The 26,174-nt window shown below is 52.0% G+C and overlaps 1 protein-coding gene across 7 annotated transcripts in view; it reads left to right on the forward strand.

The window, feature by feature from the left end:
* The window catches only part of Osbp2 (oxysterol binding protein 2), a 174,273-nt gene that overhangs the window by 123,965 nt on the left and 24,134 nt on the right, over positions 1-26,174 (forward strand). For 5 of the 7 annotated variants that reach the window (XM_085829153.1, XM_021177839.3, XM_085829155.1 and 2 more), the window contains 6 exons: positions 10,865-11,121; positions 20,926-21,118; positions 21,716-21,833; positions 23,372-23,435; positions 23,701-23,847; positions 24,218-24,463. In XM_085829153.1, coding sequence (XP_085685279.1) covers positions 10,865-11,121; positions 20,926-21,118; positions 21,716-21,833; positions 23,372-23,435; positions 23,701-23,847; positions 24,218-24,463 — 1,025 coding nt within the window. The remainder of the gene's footprint in view (positions 1-10,864; positions 11,122-20,925; positions 21,119-21,715; positions 21,834-23,371; positions 23,436-23,700; positions 23,848-24,217; positions 24,464-26,174) is intronic. The other 2 variants (XM_021177838.3, XM_029483764.2) reach the window with 1 other exon arrangement.

Here is a 26,174-nt window from a genome sequence, read left to right on the forward strand (position 1 = left end):
ACTGCTCTGTGGAGGCACTGCCCATGGAAGATTCTAGTGTGACCACACCAGTATCAGATGCTTTCCCAGGATAAGCCATCAGGGCAGTGTCTGGGCCAGGAAAATGTAAGGCAGGAGTTTCTGGTGACTGGCTCAGCGGTTGTTTCTGTGTGGCTTGCTGGATCCGTGCTTTAGGTTTGAGTTGCACTTGCTTTGAGCCTGAGAAGGGCATTAGCAGCACATTACGTGAAATGCTCACCTATGCATGTATCGCCCATTCAAGATCCTTGTGGGGTGTGAGTGGTGGTACACACGTTTCATCCCAGCACTCGGGAGACACACAACTTTTTGAGTTGAAGGCCACCCTGGTCTACATAGCAAGTTCTAGGCCAGCCAGGGCCTCATAGAGAGAGCCTGTCTCCAAACAGACAAGCAAAAGTCAAGGCTGATCCCCAACTCTCAGCCTGGTGACCTGCTCCAGGATTGTCCCAAGGAAAGGTCAGTAGTTTCAAAAGACCTATGCTTGGGACCTGCCCAGGCGTGGCACCTCTGCATTATGCTAATAAAGACAAGAAGATGCCCCCCTGCCCTGGACCCCTCCCCCCCCCACACACACACAAAAATCCCTGGTGCTATGGGGAAGGCATAGCCCACAAATGGATGGGATGCAGATCAACTGCTCACAGGAAACCAAGCTGTAGAGGCAGAGCAAAGCTCATGAGACAGTGATAGATAAAAACATGAGCCAATGTGGAATCTGTATAACATGGACCAGGGCAAGCTTCCATCATGGAAACTAGGGAAAAGCTGGCTTTACTGAGATGTCAGGATAACGGGGGAGATCCTGTCCTTTTATTTGGCTTCCCAAAGGGCAGCACAGAGCATGGGCAAGAGGAGGCCCAGGATCAGGATGCCTGGCAGCCCACTAGTTTCCCTCTGCCTTGGTTGCCACTTGTGCAAAACTGGGAGGTGTCCCCAGAGCATGGGGGACAGGTGTCTGGGGCTGGAACCCAGCACTAGGAGATCAAAGCTGGCAGGACCTCAGGGGGCATCCAATTCAGTAGCTCTTGTCTACACTGCAGCATGAAGTCCTTACACATCCCCCAAGTCACCAAACTACCCTGGAACATGAGGCCAGGCCCTGAGGCAGGAGATTCTGACTAGATCAGACAGAGGCCCTCAATGGTGGCTGGTGAGGGAGAGGAGAGTCAGGCCTTGTGGAGACTCACTCTGTCTCCAAACCAGCCAACCTAAGAAGCTGGTGCCTGGCAGGTCCCTGTCCAGTAGGACAGAGGCAGGGGTGGGGGAGGATTTGATTCCTCAGCTCTGCTGCACCCAAACCCAGAAGCTGGGGTCAGAAGCAGAGCATCCTTTCTGCTGGGTCCATACTGAGGCATCCCAGACAGCTTCCAGCACACATCTGGCCTCTTCCTGCTGCTCCTGCCCCAGCTCCCAGTCTTTCCAACATCCTCATCACCTAGGGGTGAGACGCACCAGGTCGGGAGGATGAGGGAGCATAGACATCCTGAAAGGGGCCAGGTCTCCCCAGGGTGGGGTCCGGGATGCATACCCACAGTCCTCCAGGATGTCTTTATGAAACCCCACGGGCCCTCAGCTGACTGGAGGAGGATGTGGGTACCAGGTTGAGTGTGATATCGCAGCAGGTGGCTAAGTGGAGCAAGTGACTATTTTAGGCTCCGCCTCCACACCTCCATACCTTACATCAGGAGGAGAGGCAGCTGCCAGGAGTTGACATCATACTGAAGCCAGCTCCAGGTAATGGCCTTCTGCTGAGGAATGGCACCCTGCCTCTGTGGGCCACCTGACTAGTGCTCATGTGGCCTCTTGAACTTGCCCATGGCTCTAATGCCATGCACACTGGCTCCCGCAGCCAGTGCATGGGTGAAAGGAAACAAGCTTTATTCTTTGTCATTTCTTGTATTGGGGATTGATTTCTAGGGCCTCATGCCTATTGAACAAGCAGTCTATAAATAGGGGCCTAGACTTTGGAGATTTTGTTTGTTTTGAGCCAGGGTCTAAGTTGGCCAGGCAAGCTTTGAACTTTCAATCCTTTTGCCTCAGCCTCTTAAGTAGCTAGGATTATAGGTTTGTCCTTCAGGGTATATGCTCTGTGGTTCCTGCACAGGGAGGGTTCCCTTGAGCATTTCCTAGCTAGAAGAAGAGAGATTCCCTGGCAGCTTTGGTATTAGTGGTCCCCGGCAAGGAAAGGGACTGTACCCTGCCTTATCCTAATGAACACAGCTCATCTTCCTCAGTATGCTTTCCTGGGTCCTCAGTGGAAGAAGGGATGGGATGGGCCCTGGCAAGGCCAGGAAGGAGAGTGCACTGGAGCCCTGACTGGTGTTTCCATCTACCAAAGTTGCACAATTTATTCATTATCTGTCATCATCTGATTTTCTATCAGATTAGATCCTGTCATGTTTTCCAGTGTCTGGGTGGCCAGGCAAGACATTTAGTTTGCCACAGGGTAGCTCATTGTTGCTGTTGCTGTTGCTGTTGCTGTTGCTGTTGCTGTTGCTGTTGCAGGGTGCCCAGCAGAACTAGAACCCCACAGCACACTCAGGAGGGCTAGGCATACCTTTGAGTGTCCGCCCAGTTCCCTGGAGCCCTTAGTGGCTCCCTGTCACATGCTTTCTTCCCTGCTTTCACTGCTTTCTTCCCTGCCACTGTTCTGGGGACACTGGCCAGTATCACCCCTGTGCTGGGCTCCCTACTAGTCTGCCTGCGACTTGAACCCAAGAACCTCTTTGACAGATGATGGCAGAGCCAGAATCCTGCCGAAAAGCAAGCAATGGTGGCGGGAGGGGTTGGGGATGGGGACAGGACATCTTTACATGTCACCTTCCTCAGACTGAGCCACCCTTGCAGCTTTGCTCATTCTTAGTTTAAAAAGCTACCCCCACCCCATAGATACAGGGATTCCCCACTAATACCCGTTTTTTTCAACTATGAAAAAAAGCTCTGCTTCTAAAAATAGCTCACCTGGCACCACAGTTGCCATGGCAACCTGTCTTCCTTAGGAGCATCCTTGGGAAAGAGGGCTCTCACCCTGGTGGTGCATGCAGAGGGGCCTCCTCAGCCAGACTTCTGCCTCTGAAAGAGACTTGGAGAGCCCTCGTGGGGAGCCGGGGCACAGGGAACAGAACTCTCTGCAGTCTGACCTCTGATGCGGAGTAAAACAGACAGAACTGTACCAATACAAGCTGTGTTGGCGAGGGAATGGGGAGTTTAGTGGGTGGGGCCTAGGACCCCAGTCCACACTACATGCTGCTCTGCGCTGTCATGCACTGGGCACTGGGTACTTCTACCTCTTCCCCAGAGGCAGCATTTACATCCCCATGGGAACTCGTCTGTGTAGCACATGTACTAAAACCCCGTGTCGTTTTATGGAGCGTGTGTGACCCTGAGTGAGGATAGTATACAAGCTGTAAGAGATCCTCACCTTTACATCTGAGTTAACTGCAGCCTTGTCATGGAATCTGCAGGTTAACATATGGTATTAGCGAAAGTTTTATTTAGCCGTTAAAAACAAAATTGTCATTTACAGGAACATGGATGGACCTGCAGATCGTTGTGTTAAGAGAAATAAGCCAGATTCGGTTAAATCTTATTTTTGTTTTTTTTTTTTCCTTTCTCATCTGTGAACTCTATGCTAACATCATTATTTATACTTGTGTGTGTGTGTGTGTGTGTGTGTGTGTGTGTGTGTAAAGGAGCCAGGGAGAGAGAGTAATGGGGGTGGAAATGATCAAAGCCCGTGTTGTGCATTATTTTATACTATGGATATACACTTCCTAAAATACCCTTAGTGTCTGGATTGACACACTTAACATAGGCCCTGTGACAGTGGACATGGGACCATCAGGCTCCTCCCTATGCCAGTCCTCCATTTTCTTATAGAGTTACCAGCCAGGGTGGCATCTATGTCTACCTTTTCAGAGAGACCAGAGGATCCATGAGATACCTGGGCCCAGAAAGGAGTCTCAGTGATCAGCTAACCCACCCAGAGATCCCTGCCTGAATCAGTGAGTCCAACCCCCATGGGCTGTCATGGAGGAAGAACGTGGTAGGTGTTAGCCACAGCAATCCCAAGCGGTTGTCTGATGATGGCTTTAGGATGTCGTGGCCTCATTCCTAGAACCTGTGAGTCTGATGCTTTGCATGCCAGGGGGACTAGACAGATGTGGTTAGGTTACAGATCCTGAGATGGAGATCATACTGGTGGGACCCAGCATAACCTCAAAGGTCCTTAAAGAGAGAGCAACGAGAGTCTGAACCACTCGCCTGCCAGCCTTGAGGAAGGCAAATACACTCCCCTCGCCTAAGTAGCCAGGGCGGTGGAGAGGGGGTTACAGCTCTACCCCGACCCTGATTATAGGAAGTTTCAGCTCTCTGAGATGATAACCATTCCATTTTAAGCCACTGCTTTAGTTTCCTGGAGCTGCTGTACCTGATCAATTACCTACCATGCATTGGTGGATTAAGGCAACTGGGATTTATTTTCTAAGTTCTAGAGGTCACAAGTTCAAAATCAAGGTGTTAGTGGGTCCAGACCCCTCTGAAGCCTCACGGGAAGAGTCTGTTCTACACCTTTTTCTCAGTGTGCCCTGTGTTGCTGGTGATGCTTGGTGTCCATTGGCTTGTACCACCACCACCATCTCAGTTTCCTCCTCCTCTTCCTCCTTCTTCATCTTCAAAGATTTTTTATTTTATGTAGGTGAGTACACTGTAACTGTCTTCAGACATACCAGAAGAGAGCATTGATTTCCATTATAGATGGTTGTGAGCCACCATGTGGTTGCTGGAAATCGAACTCAGGACCTCTGGAAGAGCAGTCAGTGCTCTTAACCTCTGAGCTAACTCTCCAGCTCTCGTTTTCTCCACCTCCTCCTCCACCACCTCCTCCTCCTCCTCTATGTCTCTGTGTGTGTGTGTGTGTGTGTGTGTGTGTGTGTGTGTGTGTGTTTGTGCTGGTGCCCCAAGGACTTCATTTTTGCCTCTTATGAGTTTCAAGGCCTCTGTCCATCTGCTTTCCAGTTTGCTTCCCTGGATCCCACTGCTCTGCCCAGTTGCCCTCCATGCTGAGGCCAACTTCCTGCTAAGGCAAAGGCTTAGGTTGGTGAGGGCTGCAGACCCCTGCAGTGTAGATACTCAAGCTCTACCCTCATTTTGGCCAGGTTGGCATTTGGGATAGATAATGAAGTCATGTGGGGTCACTGAGGCAAGAAGAGACACTCTCAGAAGTCCCACTAGAGGAGCCTTACTGTGCAGGGCCACTGATTGGAAGACACTACTTGATCTCGTGAAGACCATGTGCCTCTCCCAGACCAGTTTTGTGGTGATCTTATTAGGATGACTGGAATGTCAGAGCATGGACCCCCAGCTCCCTGACTTGCTCACTGTAGGACCAGTCCACTCTAAACATGTCTCCCCACTTGCTCTCCTAAGACATGAGTTTGCTGGGGACTGGAGATGTAGCTCAGCAGTGCTTGCTTAACATGCGTGGAGCCCTTGGTTCCATCCTTAGCATCTCACAGGCCAGGCGCCATAGTTCATGTTTGTAATCTCACTTCTCAGCAAGTAGAGTTAGAAAGAGCAAGTGTTCACAGTCATCATTAGCTCTTCATTTCTCAGAAGCACCAGTCCTGCAGAGAGCCAGGTGGAGCCCCAAATATGGCAAAGCAGCTGCCTGGGCTCCGTGGAGGAGGTAGGTGGGTAGAGGTACCATAGGCTTTGCAGTGTGCTCCCAGAAGAGAGGGGAAGAAAGGAGAGAGATGTCTTGACCCATCAGATGGTTTAGGTACAGACTGCACATGAAGGAGGAGCCCACGCCCACCCCATCTCCAGGCGGAGAGTGGGTATTTCATGCACTTTGTATTCCTCTGGCTGGCCCCTCACTCCAGCTTCTGCCTGGAAGATAGTCACCCCTGCATCTCTCCAATGTGCACTCTCAGGAGGCCTCTGCTGGGAAGGAAAGAGGGGTACAGCATCTCTGCCTGGCACTCTGCCAGTGCAGATCTGAGAGCCCCCCCCCACATGCTCCCTATGGGCCCTGCCATCAGCAGCTGGGCACAGCATGTGATCAGAGGCCAGGGCTCACCACCTGGGGACTCTGTGTGTCTACACAGAGCAGTGAGTGACCCTTCCTCACTAGCTTCCCAGGGCGCATACTAGATATAAGGATGACCCACCCAGGGTCCCAGGCCCCCCAGAAAACATCTTAGCCACCTGGGCAAAATAAGGGTTTGATGTAGACTGGTAAGTGCCACTTAGACACATGGTATAAGCCAGGCACTCTCTCTAGGCCTCGGGGTACCCATCTCAAAGCAAGTATAAGCCTGGATGGACCAGTCCTTAACCAGACTGGTTCTTGCCTTCTCTGCTTTGCCTTTTTCCATTAGAGTGATCAGGTTGCAGCAGGAATGTCCTTGCTTCCAGGTGCTGCCCCTTTCTACTCAACAATGGGAAAGATGGGAGGAAAGGTAGTGTAGGGGGCTCTGGGGGCTACAGCCTTGGCTGGCTGTACAGGAAAAGAGAGTTCCCAGCTCTACCCTCTGTCACCTCTGCAACAGGGCCATGCTTGTTTCCGTGGTCTTCTCCACTATTAGAAAGCTGTCCCACATCCAAGAATCAGAGCCCATCCCATCTCTCTGCAAGTACTATAGATTGTTCAGAACAGAGATCAAGATGGTTTTTACATCACAGATAATAGAGGTAGCCCAGAAAAGTTGGTGGCTCCAAAGCCAGGAAGCAGGATCTCCTCCCCAACAGAGGGAGTAACTCAAGTGACACAAGCCACTCAAATCCACCTTGGGGCTCATATAGGTGACTAAGAAAGGTTGCAACTGCTCCCCAGCTCAAGCCCATTGTGAGTGTTTTGAGAGGGGTTCTGCACAATCTCTCAGATGACATGGTGGGAGCTGAGCCCAGACCAGCTGCTCCACACAGTGCCACCTTCCCAGCTTGACACTCCTGGCCTGACTCAGAGGTGCCACTTCTCAGCCACCTACTAGTTCATTGTAAAAGATGTGACTGGGGTCAGGCCCTCTCATGCACTGTAAAAGCAAAGCTTTTAACTTGCTGGGAGATGCTCAAGTAGACCTCCTGTTTCCACTGTTTCTTGAAAGGGCTGCCCTTTTCTACAAGGTAGTAGAGAAGGATTGTGATGAGTACTCTTCTCGTGGTAAAAGCCCCATCAGATGAGAGTCACGTAGCCTAAGCACGTCCTAGACCTGCACAGATAGAGACAGACCCACAAAAGCGGAACCAAGAGCAAGAGCTTAAGGTTCCACCCCCATTACACACACACACACACACACACACACACACACACACACACACACACACTGTTAAACGACCCCAGACAGCCCCGCTCCAGAGCTGCTCATTGTGCACAACCCCTAGCCCCGCCCCAGAGCTGCTCATTGGTGCACAATCCCTAGCCCCGCCCCTGCACCTCTCACTAGCACCTGGGAGGACTGCTGTGTGACCCCAAACCCACAAAGGAACATGCCTGTTATTGGCCCTAGGTCTCAGCTGCCGCTGCTCGTCCTGTATTAGTGTAGTCACAACTTTTCTGTTGACCTTGCTGTCTTCAGAAGGCTTGGGGTGAGCTTAGCATGAGCTGTATTGATGAGTCATTGAGGGTTTTTTTTCTTTAGTGATTGGATATTGTTCTTCGCAGGTCCACCTTGAACCCTGAGTTTTATTTCAAGTAGAATGTGGGAACTGCGTATGTGGATTGTAAAAACCTTAGGACCCTCAGGGCACACATACACTTGAGAACCGCAGCCCTGTGACATCACGGTCCTGTCCAAATGCCTCTTCCTGACCTCGGGATACACTCATCCTGGTAGAGGCCATATCAGGGGTGCCACGGGAGACGGAAGCCATGCAGTCATTGTCAAAGCTATGAGCCACTCCCCGGCAGCTAGGGATGTCCCTCAGAAACCGGAAGCTGACTTACTGCCACTATTTTTCCCCAGTTTAAGGACTACTGCATTCGATAGGTTTTACTTGGCAGATGTAATGCAGCTCACCTTCCACACCCACTAACACCACATATAAAAATCGAAACAACCTCTGTTCAAAACACACATGAAAAAAATTAAGTTCATCCTGAACATATTCAAACTTGTGCACATTTTCTAAGTAACAATGTTATTGACACAGCATCTGTAGTATTTGTATTGTATTATGATACACAAGCTATGATAATTGAGACATGAATTGAAGTATACAGAAAGATATGGGCAAGTCTATGCAAATAGTATGTCATTGTATTTCTTTTTTCTTTTTCTTTTTTTTACAAATTCATCTGTGTGCAGGTGCATGTGCATTCATGTGGAGGTGAGAGGGCAACCTCAGGCTCCCCAGGAGCTGTCCACAGTTTTCCTCCCTCTTTCCCTCCCTCCTCTCTCTCTCTCTTTCTAGATAGGGTCTCTGGCTGCCCTTGAACTTGAGCCCACCATGTAAGCTACGTCAAATGGCCAGCAAGCCTCAACTGGATGGACCCTACTGTTTGGAGAGCCTGCCCTGGGGACCAGCCATCAGTTAGGTGTTCTGGTCGATTGCCAAGGAAGGTGCAGGTTCTTCAATGCCAGGAGGACCTCTGCACCAACACTGGCACAGACAGATCCAAATATTCTAGAATTCTCTTGCCTGATGGCCCCAAGAAGTCCTTTAAAAGAACAATGTGTTAAACAATAGGTTTCATTGGGTGATTTCCACTCATGTGCACTGTGGGCTTTGCTAGGATCCAAACATGCCACACTATGCATTCTCTCTCTCTCTCTCTCTCTCTCTCTCTCTCTCTCTCTCTCTCTCTCTCTCTCTCTCTCTCTCTCTCTCTCTCTGCAAACTGCAAGAGGACTTTAATTCAAGAGTGCTCTTGAGCCCACAGTCATACACCACGCAGGGGTAGAGGACCGGGGCGCCCCAAGTAGCTGGGTAGGGGGTATTTAAAGGAAGAAACCACAACTCAAGGTGCACACTATGTGTTCTTATTTCACTCCTGCTAGTCTCTTTCTCTCCCTCTCCTAGTCTTAAACTCCTTTTAAATCTGTACTTGCTCTTGAGATAAAATACGACACTCACCTGAGCCCAGCTCTTGCTTAGCATGAGGACCTCCAGCTCCATCCATTTCTCTGCAAACTTTAACTCACTGTGTACCTCGTCTCAAGCGGGATCTGGGCTGTTCTATATCCTGGCTACTGAGTGGAGCCATAATAAACATGGATGGGTGGCTCTCAGATTCTACCCAGTGTTCTGTCCAGAAAGACCCTGTCAGTTTCAGGGCCTTTGCTGTCCCCAGACCCCCGTTACTGGGTTATGCTGTCCAGTGGCTGAAGCTGAGGCTTGACACCCTGAGTGACCGGGTGCACAGCTGCTAGTGATTCAGAGGAAAGGCCAGGCCAGCTGTCAATCAGAGGTGGAGTCAGTCCCCTGCTCTGCCCACTGAGCACCAAGCCCTGAGACTGCCCGCAGCTTGGCAGCTTGGGAATCGATTCATACGTTCCCTCTTGCAGTAAGCCAGGAAGGTCTGCTGTCTTCCTGTGTTTCCAAGGAGGCCCAGAGCACCTGTCAGTGACTCCTGTGGATCATCCTGGGCTGCCGTTGTTCTGTCTGGTGGGGATGGGACTGGATATTATTAGCCTGAGGCCTCTGTGTAGCAGATGCTTCCCCTCAGTGCCCCCTTGCTCAGGTTTTGTGCAGCCAGCCAGCCTGGCACTGCTGTGAGCCCAGGACACACTCAGGATAGTGACCGAGTTACGTCCACCCACACATACCTTGCCTACTGTGGAAGAAATCTGTTCTCTCAAAATACACATTCCTTTTTGCTTCCTTTTAATTTTGTATCTTGGGTTGCACATTCCCTTCATCTAAGAAAAGTCTGCTGACTCTTTCTTAAACAAGGCTTTGCAGAAAACTTTAGCAGACGGGCACTGAGAAAACCACAGGCTCATGTCAGCCTCTAGGCTATCCCAGGCCAGCACCAAAGCAGCTGCGGGACAGCCTGCTGCCCACAGAGGCACCTGTGGACACAGGTCAGGCTAGCAAGACAGGAAGAAACAAGGACTCCGGTGCCTCTGTGTGCGTTGTGAGAGGGAGCAGGCCATTGCACCCAAGCCCTAGCTGACTGGCACCAAGGAGATGGTGCCCTGGTGTCTTCTCATATCATCTTTTCATCACATCTTTTCGTGAGGGGCCATGTTCTGCATGGGGAGTGGATGGGTAGAGATTATCAGGAGGACAATCCAGGGTATAGGTATGGTGACAAGAGTCACCTTGATTGTGGCATGAGGATCCTCATACAGTCTTTGGAGAGGGAATCGGCTTGGATGGGTCTCAGAGGGTAACAGCAGTAATAGTGACACCTTGAGGAGTGTGTATGTATTCCAAGCATCAGGGATACAGGTGATGGGAAGAGAGGCCCCAAACAGGGGTGTTCAAGGGTTTTCAGGGAGCAAGAGACAGTTGGCATGGCCTAGGGATGGGTATGGAGTTAGCCAGAATTATTGATCAGAGAAGTATTGATTATCCTGGGAGGCCTGCTGTTTCAGTTACCCATGCTCCACCCAGTGTGGCTCACCGTGACCTCAGGCTGTGACCTAGTGAAACTAGTACCTTTGTGCAGGTAGACAGCTGGAGTCTGGTCCCTCCACAGCTCTCTGACATTCCAGTGAGTTCCCATTGTCTCAGCTAGACATGTGCTCACCAGGCTTAGGCGCAGCAGCCTTGGCCAGGAGCATTGCCGGAGACGGTCTAGGACACAGCTCACTATGATGTGGTGTTCTGCCATCTGTAGCCCATACAGCAGAGACTCTGGCTTGGTTGGTTACAGCAATTCTGTTTGTCTCTTCAGATGATTCTGGGGACGACGACGAAGAGCCTGCTGCCCCAGCTGACAACAGTGAACTCCACCACACTCTTAAGACCCTCTCACTGAAGTTAAATGACCTCAGCACATGCAATGACCTCATTGCCAAGCATGGCGCTGCCCTCCAGCGCTCCCTGAACGAGCTGGACAGCCTCAAGATCCCATCAGAGTGCGGGGAGAAACTGAAGGTTGTGAACGAGCGGGCCACCCTCTTCCGCATCACATCAAATGCTATGATCAACGTAAGTTCCCAGCAGCAGTGGCTGGGGATGGGGAAGGATCCCTGTCAGCAACCAGACCCTGAGTGGGTGGGTGCCTGACAGACCAGAGGTTGCTCCCTGTGGCTCCAAGTTGCTTTCCAAAGCCAACACCTTTCCACACCAACCAGCATTCTGTTTCTGTCATCACACAGCCATTAACTTCTGTTTCTATCATCACACAGCCATTAACTTCTGACTTTGTCTGTTTATCACAGAGCTGAGGACAGAACCTAAAACCTCACACATGCTAGGCAAGTGTTCCTCCATTAAGCTGTAATCCTCTACTCAAGGACAAAGGTTTATTTATTCTGTGTGTGTGCGTGTGTATATGTGTATGTGCACACACGTGTTTGTACACACACATGTGTTCTGCAGAAAGCTGGGGCCTCCTCCTCCTGTCTGGCTTACTCTGAGGCTAGGTGGACCTCACTCCTCTCAGAACCTCTCTGAGTCCTTGACATATTGCTATGTCACTGGGAATGGAACCAGGGCCATGCCCATGTTCCCAGCCCCGAATACCTCTGCTACATCCTTCAGTCACCTTTACACTACCACACAGCCTATGATAACTATGGCTGAAGTCCTACCCGGGTCCTCCTGAAAGACTGGGAACTCAGAGATGGAAGTTACCCCCAGCTGCTTGCAGAAGGTACAAACCACTCCTTCCCATGCCCTCAAATGTGGAGGTCTGGCTGCATCTTCACTCCTGCCTCCCCTCACTGCGTCCTGGCTGAAGCTTCCAGCAGCTCACACCTGTTTGGAACTCTCCTTGCAGTGGCCCCTCTAATAGGGGAGAGTCTCCCCACCCTACCCCACCCTGACCCAGTAAGTGTCTGTGTCTTCCACATCCGTTCTGACTATGCCTGTGTTTTAATAGAACAAAAAATGAGAGCAGGTTGGCCCAACAAGCCCTGCCAAGAATCCCCCCTACACACACACACACACACACACACACACACACACACACACGTACATACACACTCCTGAGGTCAAAAGGCAAACAACAGCTTCTTACCCAGGTCAAGCCTGTCCCTTCCCCCAGAAAAAAGATCCTTTTCCTTCCTGAATGGGGCCAGATCATAGGCTTTTCTGCCAGGGGGACAAGTGAGGGAGGACCCTTCAACAGCTCCCAGGAGCCCAGGCTCTGTGGCTAGTGCTGCAGGCTCTTGTGTCCTGTGGGCAGGACGTGTTCTTACCTCCCTCTCAGAATGCCTCTTCCTGTGTTTGATGACACTCCAGTGCCTTTGCTGGTGCTATGACAGTGTAGTCATGTGGTTGCATAGTTAGAGAGGTCCTGCCCAATTGGCACATAACCAAGACCTTAATGAGCCCTCCCCAGGCCTGTGCTGGCAGCAAGAAACAAGTAGGTCCTTCCGGTCCCTGTATCTTGCAGCCAGGCAATCTGTCTAGCAATGCGCTGTCACACATGGAGTAGTGGTGATCCTTCAAGTTGGGTTTGGGTGGGGAGAATCTCTCCTGTCTGAGGGGCCAGAGGAAAGAAAGTTCTGGAAGTCAGTTCAGGTCCAGCCAACCATCCCTCATAAGAGAATGACTCTTGGGTGCCAGTCATGGGTACCTCCATTCCCTCAGAGCAGACGGCACGGGTAGTGGCTGCAGAACAGGCTCTGGCAAGAGAAAAAGGAAGGCCCAGGGCCACAGTGCTTGAGGTGAGTCCAGGTCTTTCTGATTCCAGAGCAGCTACAACCTGCTGCCTCATGGAAGGAAACCAGCCCATACCTCCCATTGGCTGGAAATGGGAAGGCAGGAAAACCTCCCCCATGCGTCCTTTCCTGCATCCTTTCCTGCATCCCCTCCCAGCATCAGACAGCATCTGTGGGCCCACAGCATTGATTGCAGCACTTGGCCCATGGTCCCTGAAAGGGCAGGACCTTGTAGCCCCTTGATCCTGTAAACTCTGTGCCTGGCATAGGGTCCAGTACCTAGGACTTCAGCATGAGAGAAAGAGAGGGAGAAAAGGAGGGAAGGGAGAGAGGGAGGGAGGGGGAGAAAGAGAGAGAGAGAGAGAGAGAGAGAGAGAGAGAGAGAGAGAGAGAGAGAGAGAGAGAGAGAGAGAATTGTGATAGAAAGTGAGAGCAAATGAATTGCTTGGTGCTGGTGTCTGGCAGAATTCCCCAGTGCATAATTTTTCAGTGGATAAAAGCCAACCCAGCAAATCCCACTTGAATGATTGCTTGGGTAGCTGTGAATTAGCCTGGCACTTAGGGGAAAATCACACAGCACTAGTGGATTAACTGGGGGTTGCTGAAGAGCCTTGAACCCCTGTGCACCATGGAGAGGAGCTTCGCCAAGCTCGGCACAGGGACATGTCCTGTTGCCCCCACGCTCCAAGCCTGGGAGCCAGAACCAGGGCACGCCTCAGTGCAGCAGGAGTCTGCCACTTGGTTTAAGGTAAAGGACCGAATCTGAGCATGCTGCAAGCTCACGCGTTGGTGCTGGGTCCTGTAAAGCTGAAGAAAGAAAGCTGCCAGGCTCCTTGGTTTCCCCTGATGCTAAGTTTGAAGAATAAGCCAATTGGGGTTGGGGGCGGGGGAGGGGGAAAGCTGTCACTCTGCTGGCTTGGTGAGAGCAGCAGTCCTCACTTTTCTGCCCAAGACTTTGTCTCCCTCACAATAGCCCTGTGAAGGTCTCACCACAACTTCACTGTCCTCATTGTCATCCATATTATTCAGTTGCCTGGAGCAGTCATTTTTGCCTGTCTTCTTCTCAGACTGAGCAAAATAATTTGACTTACATTTGAACAATTCTTCCTGCTCAGAGAATGGGCTGGCAGTTGAGTCATGGACAGGCACATGCAGACATTTCGTGCATCCTGGGGGTTCGGTGCCAGCAAGAATGCCCAGTGTTACTCTTGAGTTGAAGACAGAGTTGGCTGAGATGCCTCATGAGTGGGAACAAAGGCTACTCAGGCCCAAGCCAGGAGAATGAGGACTCTTACGGCCTGACACATGCTGTCACCCCAATTCCAAAGAGATGCCCCAGAATCTTTCCCCAGAACAGGGCAGACAAAAAAGTGAACAGGGCTGGCTAGAGGGGACACCCCGTGAAGCAGGGGAGCATCCAAATGCAGGCATGGAGAGCAGGGGCAGCACTCACTCTGGACTGTGGGTCCCTGAGTTTACCAAGCATCTCACACGACAAACTGGGCCCCTCCAGAAGAGCTGGCAGGAGGGATGGGGGAACCTGGAAAATCTTGACACAGGACGTTGGGAGAGTCCACAGGGTGGTGGGCCTGGGAGGACGAGCCAGTTAGAGAAGGCTGCAAGGGCAGATATAAGGGGGAGATGAGAGGTGTTAAGGGGAAGACAGATACAAGATGGGATATTAGGCCAGGCACTTAGATGCAGGGAGATGTGTAGATGTATTCTGCACCTTTGAGTACTTCATAGAAACAAAAAAACAAAAAACAAAAACAAAAAAAATCCATGCAGGTCTCAATTTGGGACAATCACAGAAAAAGGGAAAGGGACAGAAGGAGCTACTTGCTGAGACTCCCCAAAGCTTCATTTGGTTCCTGAAGCACAATGGGGCTCCTTGGGCCAGTCCAGCAGGTGATAGGCCATGAGATACAGTGTTGCCCTGGTTCTCCTGGGACCAAGGAGCAGGCCCTTGCTAGCTGGCCAGCATTCTGTCCCTGACAGCTTGCTCACTTAGGGTCTGGGGAGGTGGATTAAAAATAGACTCCAGAATTGTCTGAAATCAGCTGGCAAAGCGGCAGCCAGATGGTGTGCGTTCCTGCCTGCAAGGGGTGAACTATTTTGAATATGGAAAGGCTATTTTGGAGTTTTAATTGAAGCACAGAGCTGCCTCCCCAACACCGAACATGAGTCACAGCCAGGAGAGCCCACCTGTGATGGGGAAGGTCGAGAGCTTGGATGTTACACAGACCATGATGTCCAGACCAGGGTGGCCTAGCCTCACTACCTGAAAGGGACCAGGAAGGAGTGATGACAACATAGTGGCTTCACCACATGGCCTCTGAAGTGACCCTCAGTACTTACAGCTTCAGGGGTCCTCTTCCAAATTAGTAACCTTCAGTTCGGGCAGAGGAAGATGTGCTGTGAGGATGCATTCAGCCAGAGCTTCTTGCATACATAGGCCAGGGAGCTACTTATTCCTCTGCAGGGGGGGTGGGGGGTGGGGGGTCAGGACACTCCTGGTCCCAGTTTGTCTACTTTCAGCTTACTACCTTGAACTCCCAGGCCATTAAAAGGCAGGATATCCCCAGTAATCCAGGGCCACATGAGGATCAGTGTGGTAGCCAGGCAGCTTCATCCCCAGAATTTTGGGGAGAATCTTACCCAGGAGCTGAGACACCCAAGTCCATTGGATGCACAGCAGCAGGTCCCAGCAGGTCCTAGCCTAGCCACAAATGGAAACAGCCTTTTCTCCCAGTGCCCCACCACCCCCTTGTCCACCACCCCCTTATCCACCACCCCTTGTTGGATCTGATTGTATGTGCTGGTAGCTGAAGGCAGAGCCAGCCACACAGAGTTGGCCACCTCCTAACTCCTATTTGAGCCCAGTGGCTATCCATCCCAGCTGCCAGGAGTCCTCTCGTACCTTCCTCATATCATGGAGGAGAGAGCCTGAGCTTTAGAGTAGGCACTGACATCTAGGCCCAGCAGGATTCTCACTACACAGACCCTCCCATGAGCCTGAGATGCTGCCCCAGGCCACACATAGGCCAGGCAGGCCAGGTAGGCTGAAACCCATGGCTGCTGCTCCTGACTGTGTGAGGGAGGAACTGTGAGGTCACTGGAAGGATTAGGATTAGGAGCAGCAAACGCGATTAGAGCTTGTCTGTCCTTTCCTCTGGGTACAGTGAGCAGAGGTTTCCAGGTCATAGTCTGTGTGTCCCATGGACACCTGCTAGAATGGAGGATGGCTCCCCAGAGGGTGGGCAAGGCCCAGACTGTCCATCCTGGAGCCAGGTAGAGCCAGGCCCAGGTGAGAGGTCTGCCATCCTGAAGACTTCACTTTACTTTGGGGCAATTCAATGAGCCCCGTGCCTACCCCACAGGAAGCCCGGTACCCTAGCCTGCATCTCTGCCTCTCAGGGGTACCCATGCTTCCTATCACCCTTTCACAACCCTGGGGAATTGAAACCAGATCCCCATCTTGAGGGACAGGAGACCCAACAGTCATTCATAGGCTGTACAGGCATCCCAGAGTCAAGTCCCTCATCCAACAAGGATGTGAGTTCTCAGAGGAAGAGGGACTAAACAGGATGAAAAGCAAGGCAGTGCCCATGTGGGACCCAGATACTGGCTCTGGCTCCCAGATGGATTCCATCTGCCTTACCTTCAAGGTTTCAGGATACAAGACCCTAGGTATGAACTGGGGACTTTGGGTCATCTCATCTCCTGCTGATGGGTGGGAAGGAACTTTCTGGCCCTAGATATAGCAGAGGCAGAGCTTCACAGGAAATGTGGCCATGTCCAGCCTTGGCAGGGTCAGCCAAGCTTTTCCTACCCTTCCCCCCTTGCTCCCCCACCCCTCCCCATTGCTGGGCCCCAAGCTTAATCCAGCTTAGTGAACACATCCCTGTGTGCACTGGCCAGCTCAGCATTCCAGGGCAGCAAAGCCAGTCTGGCTCCTGTCTCCCCAGGGTGTAGCCAGCATGAGGCCTGGAGAAGGCCAGAGGCAGCCGAGAAGACCCTGGGAGTTGGGGGTGGAAACCAGGTAGGTGTGGGGGGCTGAAAGGGAGTATGGGCATGTGAAGTTCACAAGCAAGCAGGGCAGCCCATGTGTGCAAGGAGCCCCAGCAGCACAATAGTAGCCTGGGTCCTGCCACTGGGCTCCTCGATCCAGGGAGGGACAGAGTCAGCTGGGACACCCTGAGACAGGCACGTACCACCTGTACCCACATATGGTCCAGGTGAGGCACAGCTGTCTGTGGGGTATCCGACTTCCTGTCTCTCTGTCCTTCTGCACCCATGGGTCCTGTGGTGACTTCAGGGTAGACTGAGGTCACATATAACCAGGATATCTCCAAGCAATCTGCTGCCCTGTTGAGCCGGCCCCTTTCCCCAGCCAGGGCTGGGACCTCCGCTTAAAGGTTACTTCCAACATTCTTGTTAGTGAGCAATCCCTAGACTCCATTTCCACCCTTGGAAGATCTACATGGTCTGTGGCATCAAGAGGCTTGGGGACATGGATAAAGATCCAGCATCAAAGCATAAGGTAGCAGCACTGGATCTGTCCCTAGAAGACACACAGATGACATACATGGGGACCCAGACTCCACTCCTGCAAGCATCTCCCTGTGGCTGTGGGTAAGCCCATGCATGTGCATGCGGGAGAAATGGCTACCTCCATGCATGTGAGCATTACCCGCCGATCTCTGAGCTGAGTTAGGCCTGCCAAGCCAGAACCCTATGGGAATAGCAAGTAGCAGCTCACAGCAAGCAGAAAGGCAATGTGGTGAGGCCCAGGAGGACTGGGGAGGAGAGCAGCCCAGGGGATGGGTGGGGAAGATGCTTTCCGCTTTTGTTTCTAGGAAGCCCACACCACAGGGCCTCTGATGCCTGTTTATGGGATTTTTTACCATGACCTTAGGCTTATCATTTGATGTTGTTTGCAATGTGTCTCCTTTATGGGTCTTGTTTTAAATCTCATGAGTTATGAGAAAGAGAACAAATAACTCCTCTGCATGATGCTCATTGACATGACTCCAGAGAGGTGGCAGAGAGCGACTGGACACTGTGGTGTGGGGATCAGCAAGGGCAGAGACAAAAGGCTGCCAGAATTCTCCCACTATGAAGAACCTGGACCATGATGGGGGCATTCTTCAGCTCTCAGCTACAACAGGGCTCAGCACATTCATCCCACATCAAGAAGACCTTGTAAGGGCCTCCTGGTGGGAGGTGGCTCCTGTAGAGGGGACAGATTCCAAATCTCAACCTGCTTATTGACCTGGGCAGTACCTTCTCCAGGGGCCTCAGTGGAGGGACAGCAAGGAAGAATGTGAGGAAGACTCAGCCCATTGGCCCCACTGGAGATGAGAGTGCTTTCCCCCCCCCCCAAACACTGCACACTCTGTTGAGGTTCCCACTCTCATCTCCACCTTCTGTGATGCCAGCCCAACACTGTCAGGGCTTCTCTCCGTGGCCAGCAACCATGGCAGGAACCAGCAGCAACTGGGGCCAAACTTAAGGCTGTGGGGAATGACTGACGGGGATGTGGGTCTCATGGGAACAGCAGCCAAGGTAGACATGGGACTGGCTCTGGCTTAAGGACCTGAGTTCCAGACCTAGCCCTGTAACCTCTTTGCTGTAATGGCCTCAGAACCTCAGCCCTATCACCATGGTATTAATAGGGTGGACATCTCCACCCACTCACATCACAGGGCTCCTAAGAGAGTCTGGAGTGTTCCTGGGTTGCCCAGAAAAAACAATCTACAGCCACTTTGCCACCTCTTGTTACTGGGACAAAATGAGCCAAGAGGCACCTTCTGGTGTAGCCAACTGGCCCAGCTGCTGCGTTGTCTGTTGTCAGGGTTCACATGAGCACAGGCTCTGTGGCCATTGTTCTCCAGTCTCCTGGAGAGGACATGGCTGAGTGGCTTTGTCAAATTCCATCCCTCTAGTGTCTTGACACTTCCCACCCTGCTCGCCTGCTCTCCTTGGGTAGCTCATACTGTGTCTCTAGGTCAGCCTCTACCTCTTAGGTGGGAAGTACCCTGTCCCACACCATATCATAGGTCTTAGCAGGGAGATGGTGAGGGGGATTCTGGAACTTTGCCTGTAAATGGAATGACAAGGCACCCAGCTCTCGAGCAGTACACTGGGTCGCTAACAGAAAGCCAGGAAGGCCACCAAGGCTCAGGCTGTCCCTGTGAAAGATCCGAGACAGCTGAAAACAGAGATGGCTCCTGGTGCCGAGCTATGGGGATTCTGTCCACCTTGGAGGGGCTAGTCATTGGTCCATCCCTGCTGCCCAGAGGAGCCTCTGGGTCATCTCTGATCCTCACCCGTTTCCATGCAATTGAGCCCCAGCTGAGTATTCACTGGGCTGGCATGCACTCTGCAACAGTCACTGGCATTCGGGAACCCAAGGGAAGAGGGTTAGTACAAACAAAACCAAACTCAGTGGCAGCACAGAGGGCAGCCACTGAGATCAGACCTGGCCTTAGCGGAGCTAGGTGATTTCCCCAGGCTGAGTTAGAGGAAAGAGGAGCCCAGAGATTGAGGGCATGAGCATCTGGGGCCTGGGCAGATGCAGCTGGTGTCCTACAAGATCATATCTAGAGAGTGTACCCTCAGTGTTCCATGTCACCATGGTCCCACCTGACAGCCCTTTGAAATGGCACCGCATTGCTCCACATCCCATGAGTAGCATGTGGCATGCATGACACCCAGTGCTCTGGTGGGTTGGTGCAACAAGGTAAGGGACACAATGCTGGGGAGGGGACAGCTGATGGCACTCGAGCATCTGTGGGCCCAAGAGCTATGCCCCTTCTGCTGGGCAAGTCCAGTGGTCCCTACCCAGCCCCGGTCCCTCCAGGGATAGCTGAGGCCAGAGCTTTCCTCTCCCTGTAATGACAGGGATGTGATGAGCCAACCCCACTGCATAAGAACGCAATGTAAAGGAAGTCTGGATGTCACCACTGGCCACTAACTTGAGAAAACTTAAAAGCAATAAGATGGTTAACTTGTCAACTTGACACAACCTAGAATCAGCCAAGGAGACAGTCTCAATGTCTACGCAAGGTTGGCCTGTGGGCATGTCTGTGGGGGACTGTTTTAAGTTAGTTGATATGGGAAGATCCCAGCCCACCATGGGCAGTACCATTCTCTAGGCAAGGATTCCTGAGATGTGTTAGAGAAATGGAGCTGAGCCAAGCGAGCATGTAGCCATGTATGTATTTATTTCTGCTCTTGACTGTGGACATCTGACTAGCTTCTTATAGGTTGCACCACTGTGACTCCTCTGCTCTGATAAATCACAACCTGGAGTCGTAAGCCAGATAAAGCCCCTTCCCCTGGGTTGTTTTTTTGTTTGGCATTTTATCACAGCACAAGAAATGAAGCCTGAACAAAAAGTGTTATAGGAGAGCATGGTGACTCACACCTGCCATACCATATACACTGGAGGCAGACACAAGATGGTTGTGAGTTTTAGATCATCCTGGGCTATGTAGCAAGTTCCAGGCCAGTCTCAGCTACATAGCAACACACCCCCACACTCCCAGACACCCCAAAAGGCAGAGAGGTATGTGATAGATACAATAAAATGGCTTGGTGGAAAAGTTCCACCCTTTGTTCTATGTATATACACTGGAGATGGGACCTATGGCCTCTGTCACTAGGCTGTAGTCTCATCGCTCTTTCTACTTTTTATTCTGACACAGTGTCTCACTAAGTCACCACCCGGCCCTGAACTCACTCTATAGCCTAGGCTGACCTTGAACTTAAATCCTGTTACAGCCTCTTCCGTGTAGATGGAGTTACAGGTCTGCACCACCATGCCCAGCTGTCCTTGTTCTTCTCAAACAAGACTTGTTAGCCTCTGAACTGGGAAGTGTGTGGCTTACCTTCCTTCTTGACCAAAGCCAGGGAATAGTCTGTGAGACTAAGACTACCTTGGATGACTCTGGGGACCTAGCACCCAGTAAGGATGTTCAAGCAGACAGCTGAGGTCCTAGCTGTGATGAACAATGGGGAAAGACAGTACTGTAGTTTGGGCATGCACCAAAAAGGAGCCTGTCTGGGGTGAGCTGACAGGCCACAGTCTAAGGTTTACATTGCCATTGGTCTTTCCCAGGCCTGTAGGGACTTCCTGGAACTAGCTGAGACTCACAGCCGGAAATGGCAGCGGGCTCTAAATTATGAGCAGGAGCAGCGTGTCCACCTGGAGGAGACAATTGAGCAGTTGGCCAAGCAGCACAACAGTCTTGAACGGGCCTTCTGCAACACCCCTGGCGGGCCAGCCAGCTCCAGCAAGAGCTTCAGCGAGGGTGTGTGAGAAAGCAGGGCTGGTGGGCTGGTGGGTGCATCCTAGCGCTGCCCTCGTCCCTGGCTTCCCAGCTCCCTCTACTTCCTTTCTACTGTACCTCTTAGACTCCATAACCTGTTCCTTAAAGTGGCCTCATGTGGGCTTGTCCTGAGAAGTACAGACTCCCTCTGTGATGCCGCATGTCCCATGCCTGTCACTAACTGGCAAGGTCCCCCACCCACCATGTCTAAGTTCAAAGTCCCATACTTTGAAGTTCAGTGAGCCCAGCTGTTCTCTCTGGGCAGGGTCGGCCAGGTGTCAGGTGGCTGCCTAACTAACATAAGGCTAGGGGTCACCACAGGTGCCCTGGGCAGGAAAGCTGGGCCACTGACCAAACATGGACAGATCAGGAGGCTTCTGGAAGGAAATGTCTGAGCAATGATAAGTAGAAAAGAAGATGCCCTATCCTCAAAAAGCAAAGTCAGGGCAGCCATAGTGCAGGGTGACCAGGCTCAGGTGTCTAACATGGGGCAGGCGAGGCTGGCAGGATAGGGAGGCTTTGTCAGGTGGAGGCTTTGTGCGCTATGAGGCTGCAAACTGAGTCTCGCTCTGTGTTCAGGAAGCTTCTTGACTTCCAAAGGAGAGAACAGTGAAGAAGATGAAGATACTGAGTACTTTGACGCCATGGAAGACTCTACATCTTTCATCACTGTAATCACTGAGGCCAAGGAAGACAGGTAGGACGCTCTGAGCAAAGATGGTGCCATAGCCTGGGAGGGTTTCTGGTTCTTAGGCTACACCTGGCCTTTTGTTCATCTGCACACTTGGGTTACTCTTTCCATCTCAGGCAAGATGGTATTGCGTATGGTTTTTCTTTCCTACATATAAATAAAAATGCTTGAATGGTTTGCTCCTGAAGGTTCTGGCTGGATTGCTTCCAGTCTGGAGGGAGAAAGAAGGGGAAAAGCCCAGCAAACCAGCTGCTCAGAACAGCACAGGTTCCCGTGGCTCCCTCCAGCAGCCACATTTGAGAACAGACAAGATGCCCACCCTTGTTTTCTATTGCCAAGCCTGATTCAAAAGCACCCTGCTCATTTGGGCTGTTTCTAGAGTCACAGGTAGTAGTAGTGCAGTAGTGACCAGAGAGGGTGTCAGGCTCTCGGATCCAGAGGAAAGGCCCGCGATGTGGCTTGTCTGAAAAACAGGTGCAGAAGGAGAAGGGGAAGCTGACAGGGAGGGCAGGAGCTATGCTCGGGAGCTCAGGCTGGTAACAAGTGCCAGCCATTCTTTCTTGACCTGAAACCAAGACCTCTGTGGACCAGCATACTCTGTCATTTCCCCATCCCAGTGTCTTCTTGGGAAAGGACTGTCTAACCAGCAGTGTGCATTTAGCTTAGAAACTGTTTTCTAAGAATATTAAATTCAGAAAGAAGAAAAAGAGAAAGAGAAAAAATCTGGGTATGGTGGCACACCCCTTTAATACCAGTACTCAGGAGGCAGAGGCAGATAGATCTCTATGAGTTCAAGCCAGCCTGGCTTACAAAGGGAGTTCCAGACCAGCCTAGGATACATAATGAGTTCCTGTTTTTGTTTTTGTTTTTGTTTTTTAAAGTTACAATATCTCAGTAGCATTTTAAGTCCAGGGCTAGCATAGCCTGGCCGTCTGAACACCCATCCACTCTGGCAATACCCATCCTTATGGCTCTGCAACCAGGGTGACCCTGCTCTCCTCACCTCCAAGGGCTCTGGGCTCCCTACAATCACAGGTGCTGCCTGGCTGAGCCACACTGCCCATCCATAGGTTCCTAGAACCTGAGCCCCCCAGCCTCAGTGCCCCTGTGGTTGTAACGGCCTGTCCCACAAGTGAGGGGTGGCACCTCAGACCATCCCCCCACTCACGTCAGGGCCCGTGTGGGGAACAGATAAAGGTACACTTCATCTGTGGGATAAATGGCCATGGACTCCCCCAAGTCTCTCCCAGACACGATGCTCCCCACTTGCGCTCTCCTTGGTCCTGGGTACAAGAACTCTAGGCAAGGGCTTTGCTGAGCATTGAGTTCCAATGGATGGGACTTCAATGCTGAGAACAACCATGGTGAATTGGGCCTCTCCAGATGGTCACCTGGGTCTCTCCACCCTCACCTCGTGTCCCACAACAGGCATGGATAAGACGCCTTTAGGCTGCCCTGGCACCTCAGCTGCCTGGATCCAGGGTTGGCAGGGCTAGAGACAGTTGTCAGAATTTGTCCATAACTTGACTCTTCATTTTCTGCAGAAAACCCGAGAGTGGACCTGGGACAACCACTGTGGACTGGACCTCAGCAGATAATGTATGTGAGGTGGGAACACACAAGAGCCAAGGGTGGTGGGCACCTCAGCCTCAGGGCTGGGGAGGTATCAGCACAATGAGCCTAGGGCCACCTTTGGGTCCCAGATCTGCCTCCCCTGCAGCCAGCAGGCAAAGGTGGCCTCTGTCTTTCCTACCAAGCAGTTTAACAGCATACGACCTTCTGTCAGTCCTTGGAGGGTCAGGAGCAAGTGCATGGGCCTAGAGGACAGTGGAGCTTGGGGGTCTGCTGATGCACGTGCCTGTTCCTCTGGCAGGTATTAGATGGTGCCTCATTCATGCCCAAGGATTCATGCAAAGTTAAGAGGCGAGTCCGCATCCCTGACAAACCCAACTATAGCCTTAACCTCTGGAGCATCATGAAGAATTGTATTGGCCGTGAGCTTTCCCGGATCCCCATGCCGGTAGGCACCCTCTACAGAACACTTAGACCATGGTTCCAAAAAAGGAGACTCTGCATCCCCCATCTGTAGACCCCTGGACCCACTGTTCCTGGCTTTGAGCCTGACGGTCCATCTCTGGGCATGTGGTAGCCTGATGCCATGCCTTTCATGGAGTTGACATCCTAGTGAGAGAAGAGGACAGTGTATATCATGAGGGTGACACCAAGTGGCATGTCAATGAGGGACATGTGCAGAGGAGAGAAATGGAGGCAGGGGGTGCTGACATGGAACCTCACAGTGGCAGTGCCACCAGCGTAGGGCTGTCCTGTGGTATCTAAGAAAGGCAGGGACATTCTGATGACCACCAACCACCGGCCTGCAATACCCACAGGTGAACTTCAATGAGCCCCTGTCCATGCTCCAGCGACTTACAGAGGACCTGGAGTACCACCACCTGCTGGACAAGGCGGTGAACTGCACCAGCTCAGTGGAGCAGATGTGCCTGGTAGCCGCCTTTTCTGTGTCCTCCTACTCCACCACGGTGCACCGCATCGCCAAGCCCTTCAACCCTATGCTCGGGGAGACCTTCGAGCTGGACCGTATGGAGGACATGGGCCTGCGTTCCCTCTGTGAGCAGGTACGGACAGCTACTCATCCGGCCAGATGCTACTTGTCAGGCTCGAGGTCAGAGCAAGACAAATGGGCTACAGCCTGCGAACCCGACCGAACCTTCAGTTCATGTCTTGCCATGAGGGGTTTCTCTGGGTAGCTCTGAGGGGCAATGGGCCCCTCATGGCAAGGTCAGGTCCAGAGTCTCCTAGACACAGTGAGAGGCATGGGAGGAGAGCCTGGCGAGACAGGTCGGGCTGGTGATGGGAGGGACGGACTAATCCCCCAACCAGGGATTAGTGGAGCCAAAATAGAGGGTAGTTTACAGGGTCACTAGCAAGTGTAGACAGGCTAGAGCATAGGTCACCACTGAGCTAAGTGTCAGGCAGCGGCCTGGGTCATGCATATTGGGAAGGACACATCCCTGGTCAATGCCTCCTCTACCCTTTCCCCATGAAGATAAGTCAGCTCTACACATGGTCACATGGCAGCCTGATGCTGAACCGGGGCACCTTTTGAGTAGAGGGCCCAGTGCTGTAGGGCTGCTCTGAGGGCCCCGGGATCAGCCAGAACCCTGAAAGTCACCTGAGCAGGCTGCAGCTTAGAGATGCTCCAGGGCCGTGTCAGGTGACAGCAGTAACCAACACAAGGTCACAGTGGCTGAGTGTGAAACAGGAACCAGGAAATACACTGACACTTCAGTTGTGGAGCTTGGGGATCCCTGAGTCTTCTCATTCAGTCAGTGGCAAGTGCCCTAGAGGTGCTGGAAGACACAGTGGGGACTGGAAGACACAGAGCTCTTGTTGTTTGGGGTGAGGGTGGGGCGCAGGGTGTTAGGTGCTTCTGGCTGTTTAGGCAGAGTGGTCAGCTGACGGGCTTGGCAGTGCATGGTGGTGGAACACGTGTGGTCAGGCAGACGGGAGAGGGGCAGATGGAAAAAAGACAGTAATCATAGGCAAGCACTGGGCTCACTTAATCCCTGAGGCACCCTGCAAAGTAAAGAATCTGGGGCCAGACAGCCTGGCAGTTGTGGAATTGGGGTGGGGTGGGTCATGAAGAGTTGATGGCGCTGCCAGTCTAGGTAGAAAAAGGGACAGCAGACAGGAATTGTGGGGCAGGGTAGCAGACAAGGGTGTTCTGTGCTGTAAGAGGAAGGCCTGTGGTACTTGGGGCCTATGGTGGGACACTGATAGGACTCCCACTCCAAAGTCAGGCCGGAGTCTTTCCAAAATATGGTTCCACCAGTCTGCCCTTCACCTATTTGGGACTAGCCTGAACTACAACCTACCAGGCACGTGTCATCTTAGTTACTTTTATATTGCTGTGATAAAACACTTTGAAGAGAAGATTTAATGGGGCATACATATAGTTATGGATTAGCACTCCCACCACAGAGAGTCAGGGCTTCTGATGGTGGGGTAAGGGGCAGGGAGCAGCAGGACTGGAACACCAGCCAAGAGCTTACATCTTGATCCACAAGCACGAGCAGAGAAAGAGCTAACTAGGAATGGCATGCACCTTTTGAACTTCAAAGCCTCCCTGAACAGGGCTACACCTCCTAATCCTTCCCAAATAGTTCCAAGCATTCAAACACATGACCCCGAGGGCTCATTCTCCTTCAGATGGCTGCAGGTTAAATGTGGTGGACAAGAAACCCTCAGGCAAGCAGTCCTTCCAGTTCCTGGACACAGACTCGGCTTCCCCACCCCACGGTTTCCTAAGAGCGAGGCAGGGGCTCC

The sequence above is a fragment of the Mus caroli genome, unplaced genomic scaffold (genome assembly GCF_978045245.1).
Source record: "Mus caroli unplaced genomic scaffold, Mus_caroli_1 scaffold_13, whole genome shotgun sequence".
Classification (NCBI taxonomy): domain Eukaryota; kingdom Metazoa; phylum Chordata; class Mammalia; order Rodentia; family Muridae; genus Mus; species Mus caroli.